Source organism: Neolamprologus brichardi, chromosome 19 (assembly GCF_056152115.1).
Source record: "Neolamprologus brichardi isolate AB-2024 chromosome 19, ASM5615211v1, whole genome shotgun sequence".
Taxonomy (NCBI): domain Eukaryota; kingdom Metazoa; phylum Chordata; class Actinopteri; order Cichliformes; family Cichlidae; genus Neolamprologus; species Neolamprologus brichardi.
In genome coordinates, this window is record NC_142122.1 from 12,181,035 (window position 1) to 12,194,853 (window position 13,819).

The 13,819-nt window shown below is 40.1% G+C and overlaps 2 protein-coding genes across 2 annotated transcripts; both read left to right on the forward strand.

Annotated features, from left to right (window-relative positions):
* Positions 1–378: 378 nt before the first annotated feature.
* On the forward strand, positions 379–4,257 carry yju2 (YJU2 splicing factor homolog). Its single transcript, XM_006798357.3, has 8 exons — positions 379–502; positions 769–869; positions 1,796–1,940; positions 2,034–2,168; positions 2,253–2,434; positions 2,563–2,713; positions 3,552–3,723; positions 3,907–4,257. The coding sequence occupies exons 1-8, from the start codon at positions 479–481 to the stop codon at positions 4,017–4,019; spliced, it is 1,023 nt and encodes a 340-aa protein (XP_006798420.2). The 5' UTR covers positions 379–478; the 3' UTR covers positions 4,020–4,257.
* A 2,299-nt stretch (positions 4,258–6,556) lies between these two features.
* Positions 6,557–13,207, forward strand: shda (Src homology 2 domain containing transforming protein D, a). The gene is made up of 8 exons (XM_006798358.3): positions 6,557–6,758; positions 7,330–7,579; positions 7,762–7,863; positions 7,969–8,131; positions 8,586–8,822; positions 9,054–9,219; positions 10,281–10,400; positions 12,017–13,207. The coding sequence occupies exons 2-8, from the start codon at positions 7,334–7,336 to the stop codon at positions 12,201–12,203; spliced, it is 1,221 nt and encodes a 406-aa protein (XP_006798421.2). The 5' UTR covers positions 6,557–6,758; positions 7,330–7,333; the 3' UTR covers positions 12,204–13,207.
* The last annotated feature ends 612 nt before the right edge of the window (positions 13,208–13,819 follow it).

Sequence of the window (13,819 nt, forward strand, 5' to 3'; positions counted from 1 at the left end):
TTACACACCAAACCATATTACTGACCCCCATATCACTGACAAATCGTTTTACCTCATTTATCATGCCGGTCATGATCCCTTTCACTATGTTGGAAATAAAGACACAGCAGACAGCACCTGAGGGCCCTATTCAATATATAAAGCTTATATGAGTCATTCAGGTAGAATGGCAGCAAAGGATAAAGGGATTTGGGTGTTTTTTGAAGGAGAGAACTGTAAAAATTAATAAGTAATTCAAGTCGTTATACATGTATTTCCCTTAACAATGATTTTTTTTTATAATAAATGTATTCAATATTCATTGTTAAAATATTTTGTTGTTGCTGTTGTTCCTCACTTATACCGCGCGAGGGCGAGCGCAATTTGGAGGAGGGAAGCAATTGAACAAGCAACCGGAAGCTTATCTTGCCGTTTACAAGAGGTGTTGCGACTTTCCAGCGTTTTTTTTCTGTACGTCTGGGTAACAGCAACAGCAAAAATGTCCGAAAGAAAAGTATTGAATGTAAGTATATGAACTCTAAAACTGGTACTTCACTGCTGTTATTAAAAATACTATAGGACCAGAGCAGGTTGACGTTAGCATTGAAGCTAAGTGTGGCGTTTTTTATAGTTTCTGTTTAATTTAACTAAAAGCTGGTAGGTAGCGTTGCTTTTTCAACTACTGTTACTACAATAGTGTGTATCAAGACTATATTGTAATAAAATTAGACATTATTAGTCTAATGGCGACAAGTTTGTAAGTTAACCTATGTGTTTTGCTCTCCACAGAAATACTACCCTCCGGATTTCGATCCGTCCAAAATCCCGAAGCTAAAGCTCCCCAAAGATCGTCAGTATGTGGTCAGATTGATGGCTCCATTTAATATGAGGTATGCTTGTCTTACCCACGTATATCTAAGGAGTTGTTTCCTGGTTACACTACTGAAGTTTAACTTTCTTACAATGAAATGCAGCTGATGTTGTAAAGGATCCTGTTATAAATACACAACGAAACAACATGCGAGAAGGCGAACAAAATAAAAATCCATTTTTTTATTATTATTTTCTAAAGTCATTAAAAATGTATGCTGTGCAATCATTGAAAGCCTACAATTACCATAACTTTCATGCTCATGACTAGTGATGTAAACTTCTAAACAAAACTGTATGTATAGTGCTTTTTACTCTTACTGAACATGCAAAGCAATCTTTAGAACACATTCACCCACTCAGACACAGCCACTGTTAGCCTTTATAACATTAGTAACCCGGGACCTTGTGACTTTTTGCATACTTCGGTTCACATCAGTTTCAGAGATTTAACAAATAGGATTTTAAACAGTGGGATGTGTTTAAAAAAAAAGTAACATTTACTGTTCTTAATAACTCTGGTAAATGACCTTCATCCAGCACATAATAATAATCTTTTAACATTTTTTCCAGTTTCAGAAAAAATGAGCATATATCATGCTCTTGGAATGATTATATGACACAAACATTGTATTTTTCAAGTTGTTGGAGAAGGTAGAGCTGTTTTAGAACTTTCTTTCCAAATAGAGACTTCCAGGTCCAGTTTAGTCATGGCCTTAATATATATTTCTGCTTTTTAGTGACTTAAGAGTACAGTGTTACGGTTATTTCTGACTGTCAAAGCAGGAGTCTTGGTTTTTTTGTTTTATACGAATGTAAGAGTCTATTCATTGGATATAGGGCTTATTTTCAGTAAAACAGGGTTGCTGCTCACTTATAGGACCTTTTTTTGGCTTCTCTAAATTACTCCTGTCACTACAGTGTCATCATTTCTTCTACTTTGCAGGTGTAAAACATGCGGTGAGTACATTTACAAGGGGAAGAAGTTCAATGCACGCAAAGAGACCGTTCAGAATGAGACATACATGGGACTGCCTATCTTTCGTTTCTACATCAAATGTACCCGCTGTCTTGCTGAAATTACATTTAAGGTAAGTAGTGTGAATGATAAGTTGCAAGAGATATCACTTATATTGGGAGTAAAATACCCGTTGACAATGCTATATCTTATGATGACATCATAGACTGACCCGGAGAACACAGACTACGCCATGGAGCACGGCGCAACGCGAAACTTCCAGGCAGAGAAACTCATTGAGGAGGAGGAGAAGAGAATCCAGCAGGAGAGGGAAGAAGAGGAACTGAACAACCCCATGAAGGTTAGTGTTTTAAAAGTCATCCTCTGTTCTTACTTAAATTGGCACATGAAACACAGAATGAATGGTTTCCCAATCCTCGACCAGGTGCTGGAGAACCGCACAAAGGATTCAAAGTTAGAAATGGAGGTTTTGGAGAACCTGCAGGAGTTGAAGGAGCTGAATCAGAGACAGGCTCTGGTGGACTTTGAGGGAATGATCGACCAGTACAGAGAGATGGAGAAGAGGGAGCGGGAACGGGAGAAAGAGGAGGATGAGCGTGAAATGAAGTGAGTTGTGCATGTATCAATCTCAAGCATGTTTCATATTTAATTGAAAATGTTTTTTGCTATAATATCTAATACATAGTTAGATGTATATGTGGAAATTTAAAATTACACTGTGCTTTGTTCAACAGGGAGATGTTGGATCGTGCTCTCGTGAAAAGACTCAGAGAATCTGACTCTGATTCAGAAACAGAAGAAGAGAGCAGCAGCAAACAGTCGAACAAGTCCAGCTCAGACAAACCAACAGACATCCTCACTGCTGACAAACCAACAGAGGCAGAGGTCTGTATAGCCATCCACATGTGACATATCTAAATATCTGTCAAGATTATTTAGTCATAATCCTCAAGGTTTCAGTGAGTTCTTCTTCATTTTCCTGTTTTACCTTCAATGTTTCAAAGTTTGAATAAAGAACTATGATTTTGATTTTATAGTTTAGAGTCTGCACATCAATATATTGAGCTGGGTTTTCAAACCCAGTCACCTAACACAGACCTCTCATGACACATGTGAACGGGATCCAGAAATGTGGCCCAAACCTAGCTTAAAATTGACTGAGGCAAAGTGAAAAGCAACAATGCTGAAAAGGTTTTAGAGTGAGCAACATACTCTTCCATCCAGACTGTGTCTTTCTGGGAGAGCTTTGCATATTTCAGCAAGACAGTGCTGCATCTATTACAACAACATGGCATTGTAGTAGAAAAGTCCAGATGCTGAGCTGGGCTGCCTGCATTCATCAGTGGAAAACATCTGCACAATCATGAAATGAAAAATATGGCAAAGACTGAGCAGCTAGAATCTCTTATCAGACGAGAACGAGAGAGAATTCCTCTCCTAAAAGTCCATCAGCTGGTTGCTAACAAACTATTGTTGAAGACGACGTGATACTACACAGTGGTTTTCAGTTTAAATGTTAAATATGATGTTCTGTTTTCATTTTACACACTTTCTCAGCTTCTTTGGAAGTGGGTTTATATGTAAGGTTGTGGCAGTTAAGGCCAGTGACTTTCACAATGCTCATTGTCTTTAAATACAGAATTTCACAATGTACATAATGAGAATTTTCTATGTGTTGCTGACCGAAAAGCTTTGGGCTGTATTTTCCTGATCCTTCCTACAGGGAGCTTCAGCTGGAGGAGCAAAGAAGGCCAAGGTGGAGAGCTGGGAGAGGAGTGTCGGGACGCTGGGTGGTAAAGGAGCATTAGGTTCACTGGTTGTCCGAAAGAAACCAGCAATGACTGTGAGCAAACCCAGTTCAGTAACGGAAACTGCTGCTCCTATCTCACAGACAGGTAACCCATCGGTATCCTGCACACATTGGCCTCTTTTATTTGAAGTCTCTGGCAATTTGTACTTGACTTTTGTTTTTCTCTCACCAAACTATGTCCTTCGTGTTGGTACTTGTTCACATCTTTAATCAAAAGTTAGCTTTTTCTTCATTGTAAGACACAGTCTTTGTTTGTCTTGTTTTTCAGATTCAAAGCCAGCGACGACAGACGCTTCTAAACCCGTCACCACACAAAATGGGTCATCATCCCTCAGCCTGCTGGGGGCGTATTCAGACAGTGACAGCAATGACAGCGAATGAGAACAAGATGACTCTAGTGACTGACATACAATTGTATGTATGGTGCAGAAAGGAATACAGTGCTTAAGCCCTGTTTGTAATGCTGTACAGATATTGAAATCTCATATAAATCAGCTTAAGGATTCCCCCCCCCCCCCCAGTTGTTTAAATCCAGTCAGATCCACAGAAAAATGGGTCTGTTTGTCCTGTGACTATACCACCTGTATATTTTAATGTTTATTAAAATGTCTGTACTGTTTGTATGTAGCATTTTTTTTTAACTTGGTGTCTTAAAAACATATTATAATGCTGGTGTTTCCAAGCCAGCAGAGAAACATATGTGCATATTTGGGTTATTTCTCAGCTTGTCCTTGGTCTCGAGGTCCATGCCCTAAACCAGGGGTGTCGAACTCCAGGCCTCGATGGCTGGTGTCCTGCAGGTTTTAGATCTCACCCTGGGTCAACACACCTGAATCAGATGATTAGTTCATTACCAGGCCTCTGGAGAACTTCAAGACATGTTTAGGAGGTCATTTAGCCATTTAAATCAGCTGTGTTAGATCAAGGACACATCTAAAACCTGCAGGACACCAGCCCTCAAGGCCTGGAGTTCGACACCTGTGCCCTAAACGCACCACCTAAGAGCCGTCCAGGTCCAGGAGGGGGCATCCTAATCTAGTCCCCAAACCAATTCAACTGATGTCCTTCATTGTGGAACAGTAGAAGTTCTGCTCTTGTAAATGAACAAGCTCCCCACCTTGCTTCAAAGGGAGAGCCCAGACACCCTTCAAAGGAAGCTCATTTTCAACATTTGACCACAAAGCCAAGATAAGTCAGTAAATCAGTAATCCAAATTCATTTGTGTAGTTTTTTCCCCCCTCCACAGATGGGATTAACTGGATTTAACTTTCATTTCATATACATAAACTTAGCATTATTAAAAATCAAAATACACACTGTAGTGTGTATTATTATGTATTATTATTATGTATTATTGTGTATTATTATTCAGAGTGCAGAATAAATTAAGTAGTTGTGGAATTGTTCCAGGGTGGAATTATTGTACAGCATCTTTAATGATCTTTGTTAAACAAAGTTGCACCTTAGCCATACTTTTCTGCTAGCCATCAACAAGCTTCTGGCAAGATATTTGATCACTGTTTTTGGTAGAATTAGTGCAATGAAATTTGTTGATTTCCTCACACCAACCCCGCTTTTAAGCATAGTTCACAAATTTCCAGCAGGACTGAGGTGTACTTTGGGAAGGCTGTTCCAGAAGCTTAATTTTAGCCTGCTTTTTTCCATTCCCATAGGACCGTAGTCCTATTGGAACACCCAACTGTGTCTAGCTTTTGAGTTGAGGTGAAGTAGAAAAATGTGGAGGTAGGCTTAGTTCTTTGCACTTTGTGAAATGAACTAGTTCAACTGACAGCAAAACAGCTCCAGAGAATGAACCACCATCATTTACATTTGGTACCCTACAGTGTTTTTAGATTTGAAAGTCTCACCTCGGCTCCTCCAAACATACCTCTTGTAATTGTGGCCAAATAGGTCAGGCTTTCTCTTGCTGACAATCCATTTGACTTGTTCATGTGGTCAGCTTCACATTTCAGTCAAGCTTGAAGGTGTTGATTTTGGAGTAGCGGCATCTTTCTTAGTCAGCACCCTCTCCGTCTACAGATATGTAAAACTGTCTTCGCTGTTGACCGTGACACTATGTTTCAGCAGTTTCCAGTTCATGGCAGGCATGAGCCTAGGTGCTTCTTGGGTTGTTTCTAACATCTTAACCAATTTTTTTCTCATCTGAGGATGACAATTTTGGTCTTCCTCCAGTCCTTGGCGATTACGTACAGCTGTTTGAAGTGAATATCTTGGAATATGCAGTTATTTTGAAGTGGTTCCGAAATACCTTTGCCTCTTCTGTGTAATTTTCTTTCTTATTTTCACTGAGTCCCTTGGACTTTTCTATTGTTATGAGAATTGGTCAATCCAATGTGCGCTGTCAAATAAATCCTTTATATGCTGGCAAAGAGAAACTACCAGATGTAGTCAATTGTGATTACCAATGAGAACTTAATAGGCCTTGGCCTCCTCAAGTTATTAGATGCTGTAAAACACCACTTATTAAAAATACATGGTGAGTGTATTTATATATTTAAGGCTGTATGTATATTCTTGACCCAGTGTGGATTAGAAAAAGCAAAAATAGATTAAAAAAATTTCACCCAATTTTTGTTTTTAAAAATAATTAAAGTTGTATGGAGTACAATCATTTAAAGCCCAATTCCAAGTTCAAAGATAATCTAAAATTTAGCATATGTGAACAATGTTGCAGGTTAAAGTTCACAGTGATACGTCGCACACTCTTCAGTGTAGAAAACAGATGAAAAGCAAAATATTCCACGATGGCGGGGATTATTTTTGAAAGAATGAGGATTATTCACAGCGCTTAAACAGTGGATTAGGCAGGGTTCGTAGGACTTTAATGTCGACTCACAAAAATAATAAACAAATAAATAAATGTGTGTCCCCTCCCCTTTAATCCAGTCCGCCGTGGCTCTGAGTGGTGTGTCGGAGACTGTCTGCTCCAGTGTCTCCTCTGGTCCGGCTAGCATTAGCTGTCTGACCTGCTTGGCTCCGAAGCAAATTTTAGCGATTGCATATGTTTTACTTTGAGGCTGGACAGCATTAACACTAAAACCCGGATGGTAACCACAAAGACATAACTGGAACGGGTGACCGTCAATGCAAAGAAAAAGGGTGAGCCTAAAGAAGTAACGTTAGCAGAAACTGACGGTAGCTGCTACTCGGCTAACTTAGCTTAGACATGTTAACACTGCAGTGACTCATATTTAACTGCACAGCTCAATACTCCAACTCATAACTTCTTAAAGTAAAAGACAATGGGATTCGTTAGCTGTTAAGCTCTTTAAGAGTATTTTTAGGAGGGAAATGCTACCCTTAATCCAGTGTTATGAGAAAGTGATTGATTGAACCCCCTTAAATTACAACCTAATGCTAACTAGCGATTGTCAGTGGACGCTGAGATCTGCTTTGCTGTTTATTAAACTAGAGGAAATCTTATGCAAGCTAACCACATGGGTTCAAGATTAGGGGTTAATCTTGCCTAACCTGTTGAGTATATTGTTGTAACAATAGCTCTCTGTTTTGGGGGTGACTTTGTCAGGGAATATAAAAACAAAGGTGGAAGAAATTTGTGCAGATTTGTGCATTTCTGAGAGATGGTGTCCAAATGTAGCAGCTGAAATGGCCAATTTAATAATCACTAAAGAGCCCCTATAATGTGATATTTACTACTTCATTCCCACAGATCCATGGCAAAGTGGCTGAAGGACTACCTGAACTTTGGCAGCAGGCGTGATCCTCCACAACCCCCGAGGCCGGATTACAGCGAGAGCGAGATTTTGAGGGCCTACAGAGCTCAGAAGGAGCTAGATTTTGAGGACCCGTACCAGCACACTGATAAGGAGCATCAGAATGGTGGTTTCGGCTCCTGTAATGCCACTGTGAGCCTTCCCTCTTTCCCTGCATTTGGTTCAGCGCTGCCTAATGGTGTAGAGGTATGACTTGGACTCCTTTTTTTACAGTCATGCGCACATGCAGCTTATGTTCCCTCCCCAAAAAAGCCCTGTGCCTCACAATGACCACTTTTAAATGCACATGCTCCAAAAAAGATATGCACCTGTTTGGGTGATGTTTGATTCATTATCTAATGTGTTCTCTATCCATGTCTTACATTTAGGTAAAACTTGTGTCTCCAAAACACAGACTGATTAAAGTGGACTCTCAGGAGTTTGGTCGCTGTAAAGTCCCTCTGAGCCCTGTGACTGTTCAGGAGGAGCCTGTAAGCATTGTTTATTTCAGACAATCACAATCTCAAAACACTGAGGTCCAATGTCATTGCATTTAATTTGTGTAATTCTCTTTGTTTCTATCCCCCCCCACTAAGGTGGTTCCCTCTGCCCCAGCAGCGTCAGAGGCCGACGCAGATTACTCGGATCCTTTTGACGCACATCCACACCCAAGAGCCAGAACAAACTGGGAGCCCAAATCTGCACCAACAGACTGCTGCAGTTACATGGAGCCATTTGAGGCCCAGCGAATCATTTCAGGTCTCCTCTACATAAAAGTTGATACTTGTATATGGTGAAATACTTACCGTACCATAAATAATTCACATTTATTGTGCATTTTCTGAGGTACAAGTGTTTTGGGAAGACCGTGGCTCAGGGGGTTGGGAAGCGCATCTGTAACCGGAAGGTTGCCGGTTCGATCCCTGGGCTCTCTGTCCTGGTCGTTGTGTCCTTGGACAAGACACTTTACCCTACCGATTGCGCGATATGGCAGCCTCGCTTCTGTCAGTCTGCCCATGGGCAGCTGTGGCTACAACTGTAGCTGCCTCCACCAGTGTGTGAATGTGAGAGTGAATGAATAGTGGTATTGTAAAGCGCTTTGGGTGCCTTGAAAAGCGCTACATAAATGCAATCCATTATCATTATTATTACTTACCTAATTCTTAGGAGGGGTAAAGGTGAAAAGTTTTCACCTTCTATGTTTCCTGTGCAGAACTACAGCACAACATGATGGCCAACCGGTCTGGGAGTGGAGATGGCAGTCAGCTATATGACAACCCATATGAGGAGAGGACTCGGTACCACCATCGAGCTGGTCCGCCTCAGAAGGTTGAGGGTGGAGTGATAGACAGCAAGGAGAGCAGGCTGCCTCAGGATGACGAGAGGCCGGCTGATGAATACGACCAGCCATGGGAGTGGAAGAAGGACAACATCTCTAAAGCCCTAGCAGGTAAATTGGGGATTTTCTGGTATCTGTCAGTGCGCCCCAGGGCGGCTGTGGCTACAATGTAGCTTGCCATCACCAGTGTGTGAATGTGTGTGTGAATGGGTGGATGACTGGATGTGTAAAGCGCTTTGGGGTCCTTAGGGACTAGTAAAGCGCTATACAAATACAGGCCATTTATTACAGTTCTGTAGCTACTTGTCTTTGACGTATCATTTTCTCTCTGTGTGCCCATAGTTCAGTTTGAAGGGACTGAAAGAGAGCGATCACGAGGTTACACAGAACAGTCCAGGCTTACCATGACAGGCGCCGCATCAGAGGCAACTACACTCCGTCTTGTAGGTGACACTCCTTCGCTCTTGGGAGAGAGGGTGGATCCATCTCTGCCGCTGGAGAAGCAAGTGTAAGTTGAGATTCACAGTCTTAATCTTTGATGTTGGCTCTACTAGTTTTCTTTTTCTTTTTTTATTCTACTTCCAATAAATAGCAGTCTTTCTTGCACAACATACCCTTCCACTTTCATCATGCTTCTAAGTAATTAATTGTCTTTTGTTTTTAAGTGAAGTTCCTCAAAATCTTTGGGGTTTTTTTTGTTTGTTTTTTTTTTTTTCTCAAAATTGGGGGGGGGGGGAGGTCATTCAAATAAACCAAAACAAAAAACGGCCTTGAACTGGTTTAAGTTCAAGGCCATTGGTCCAGACATGCATCGTCTTGCATTTAAAAAAAAAAAAAGAAAAAAAGAAAGAAAGAAGTTCGCAGGTTTAGTTTGTTTTGTTAAGTTTCTTTAGCTTACGTGTGAGTGTGAGACACAAAGTAAAAGCCAGTACTTGTTAGGCTACACAGTTTTCAGTTACTGTTGTTGTAAAGGGAATTTTTATGCACTGACAGCCATCCCAGACGAAATAAACTTCATAAAGGAAATGCCTACAACTTAACGACTTGAAAAATTCATCCCGACAATCACTTTTTTCTTTCCTTTTTTTTTTTTTTTTTTTTTTATAAATTGAAACATGCAAAACTTGGCTTAAGAACAAAGTCTGACCTGTGTGACTTACAGAATAAATCAGAAATGGAGGCTGGAGCTTTGCATTTCCTCTTGTGGGAGTGCGGCTGGTTGTGTTTTGCAGATGCAAAACACAACCAGCCGCACTCGGCTTGGCTTATTTTCTTTCTTTATTTGATTATAAAGAAATTGTGGCGATTACTGTCACATGTTTGGTGTTGTCTTGTCTTCTGCATTTCACATCCTAAATGTGATGGGTTACCATCAGCAACAACAAAAGGAAAACAAATATTTTAAGTTCAAGCTGATATAAAGCTGGCTGATATGCACTTATGCCCATTGCTGTAAACAATGCTTGCTATGTATAAAATTTTGCAACTGGTTTATGAAAAGATTAATGCAGTTATGACTTTATAAAATCGCTTAGCTTTGTGTTATGCTGTCCTGCTGCTTGCCTGCAGGTGGTACCATGGAGCCCTGAGCCGCGCAGAAGCAGAAAGTCTGCTGACTCTGTGCAAAGAGAGCTCCTACCTGGTGAGAAATAGCCAGACGTGCCGAAACGACTACTCTCTCTCCCTGAGGTAAACATGAGTGTCCCTGAATGCTTCGGTGTGGAGTGCATCAAAAAGAAGGAAAAAACCCCTTCATGTTGTCTTACTTCAATATTACCACAGCCTGTTAAAGGGTAATTATTCCCTTGTGTACTACTTGGCTTTAGGCCCTTCCCAAATTTATGTGATCTGGTCCCCCACACACCCACCCATTTGGGTATTGTTGCACATCATTTTTCTAGTTGCTCTGTTCTCACTTGGTTACAACAACCTTTTTTTTCCGGCTTTTTTTTGCTCAGCAAGTGTCTTTTGTTTTAGTCTCTTTAATAACCAACATGGAAACAGCTGCTTGGAAAAGATCATAGGCATGCTGGGAATTGCTCCCAATCTCACATCTGTATTATTTTGAAGCAGTGAGCTGAAAGAGCACAGGAATTTGTTTGGACTCCAGTGCAATGTTTTACCAAAATATTTGTGGATTCTCTGAGCATATATGTGCTTTAACCACTGATCAAATCAGCAAATTAGCAAAAGGGGGGGGAAAAGGGTGAAATGTAGCTGCAAAATGGAGGAAGGGAAACTTGAACAAACTGCTGCCAAAGCCCTGTTTTGGTAATGTGATAGAATCTGATCTAAAATATTATTTTGATGGAAGAAAGCCAGATGTGTAAAAGCTCAAGCCAAATTTTGCGTTCAGAATAAAAACGCATTTTTCAGATGCTCGAGTTTGCTTTCATACCACATGCGTGTTGGGTTAAGTAAGGGTATTTGTAGAAGGTGACGACATAACAAATACAAGACAAAAGAGAGGTGCAGGAAAGACCTGTTTGAACTCAAGATGTTGTCTTTAATGATTGCTATCTTTACCACCAACGCACCAACAAAATTACAGGAAGACGAAACCAAGCTTCTCTAAGCGATGATTTTGGCCATTGTTTTTATCTTGGATCCCTGAACTTCACTTTGCAGAATGAATAAGTTGACATTAAAGTTAGTTCTGAGGGTGCATAGTGAGATTAATGGTACATTAATTATATCAATTAATAACCTATCCCCAATCAGATCTAAGTGCGTCACGTGACTCTTTACGTTAGAGGAGGAAAAGTGAAGGATTTTTATTTATATTTTTGACGCCAGTTTCAAAGTTTGACATTTAGAGATTGAGGCTCGGTTATATAAACAGTCAGCAGTGATTCACAGTGAGAAGGAATAAAACTGTCTGCAGTTCATACCAAAATAATAGGCACAGATGCTGACTCCTGGTTGAGTGACAACTCTCCAGTTCCCTTTACAGTTTTTTGTTGTTGTTGTTGTTCCTGTTGAAACTTTTTAATTAAGCAAAACTGAATGGGCTGATTGTGTGCGGCCCACCCCAAGCAATGATAACACAATTGGTATGTTGATCTGAGACTGCAGGAATACTTTCATCACAGAAAGCTGTGTGGCGCTCCGATTGTTGTACGAAACATAACGTGACATATTTGTTGCAGGTGGCAGTTTTGATAATTATAAGATCTTAAAACATTCTGTAATGCTCATGCACACACACAAACGCGCACACACTTTCATTCTCAGTCTTTCAGTGTACTAATTAACATTCCTGTCAGGCAAGTTGAGGCTCATCTGCACTGTCTCTTTATTGTCAGGAGCTGCAAAGGCTTCATGCATATGAAGTTCACCCAGTCCCCAGACGGACGCTACGTCCTCGGAGAGAACAGCCCTCCGTTCTCGACCATCCCCGAGGTCATCACCTACTACACGACACACAAGCTGCCAATCAGAGGAGCCGAGCACATGTCCTTGCTGTATCCTGTCCCAGTGCAGACCCTCTGACGGTGACATACACATCCTGATTTTCATGGTGCTACTGAATATATTCTTATATACATATATATTCTTAGTATTTACCTATTTCTACCTGTGTCCTACATGCTATGACACTGCCATTCTACCTGCACAGCTTGCAAGAGATTGGACCATCTGGTACCATCTTTTCTGTTTTTACTTTAATCCCTGTATCTACACTGGCCGCTTACAAGAGAGCTCAGTGCTTAAGGAATCTGTGAAACAGTACATCACTGAAATCCCTCTATTTATCTGTCATGGAGTCTTGAAAGTCAGCAATTGTTGATAATAGGATTGTTAGCTGAGTACTTTCACCTCACAGAGGAAAAAGACAAAATCTAGTCTTGAGACGGTAGAATTTATGTAATCTTGCATGGAGTTTTGTCTTTATTGCCGTCAAATGTGAAGCAGACTTAAAGAATATTATTGGTGGGGTCAGGGTGGCCTTAGCTTGTGCCAATAATCCAGTTTTTTGTTTGTTTGTTTTTTCTTGTCACATGAATTTCATGTTTTAAACTGACAAAAAGAGGTCAAAGTGATTGGAGCTCTGGTGTGAGGATTGAGAACTAAGTTTAAAAGGTTGGAAATGCAGTTGAAATCATGCTGTGACTACAAGCAGTATTGTTGTTATATTTTTTTTAGGTTTTAGTTACAATTGTGAACCAAACACTACATATTTAAGCCGGACCATCTCTGCGCCTTGGGTTTTCTCTCTGCGCGTTTCAGAGGCCCGCCAATGTTACTTGATGCTGTAGCCGTTTTGCCCTGCAGTGTTCTTGGCTCCTCTTGTTAATGTGTGAACAACACAAAGTTGACTGCATCACACAATAACAGATACCTGCAATACTAGTTTAGAGAATATTAACTACAGTATTATACTGAAAGCTTGTGGCTTTGTGAACATGATTATCAAAGAAGCTTTGGTAGTTTAATTACTGTGCTATTTTATAAAATTTTAAAACCCTGTAAAAATAAAGGTTGTGGTGTTTTCAGTTTGTCTCTGCATTCTTTTTTTTTTTTTTAATTTAATGTTTAATATGAGCTTCATAATGACTCCAGGTAAGGGGAGGTAAATTAAAATTTGGAATTGAATTAAAGGTAAGTTCAAGTTACTCCTCCAGCACACCGTTTAGCTTAAAAAATTACACACTTCTTTTTTTCCCAGATGGAATGATGGATTTTAAAAAAAAGAAGAAGAAGAATATGGTGCACAGCTTTGAATTTATTTTGGATTTTTTTCTAATCCACACAGTGTCAAATTTAAACAAGTTTAAAATGGTAGGATTCCTTGAAGCTGAATATTCTTTTTCTTTCTTTTTTTTTTTTTTTTTTTTAAAATGTATTTATTTTTTTTATTTTCAGCAGTCCACAAATTGTCAACAAGGTTGAGGTTGTGGCTTTGGTAAGGAAATTCCGGATGTCCTGTGTTGGTCTGCTTTATCAATTTATGTGCAATTACAGTCACAGTCCTGTTGGAACCCCCAGTTGTTGGTGTTGGGGTTTTTTTTGTTTTTTAAGTGCCCTTTCTCACTTTCCTGTCCCCCATGTTATTTTCTGTAACAACTGAAAATAAAATAAATAACAAAGGCAACAATATGGCAAGG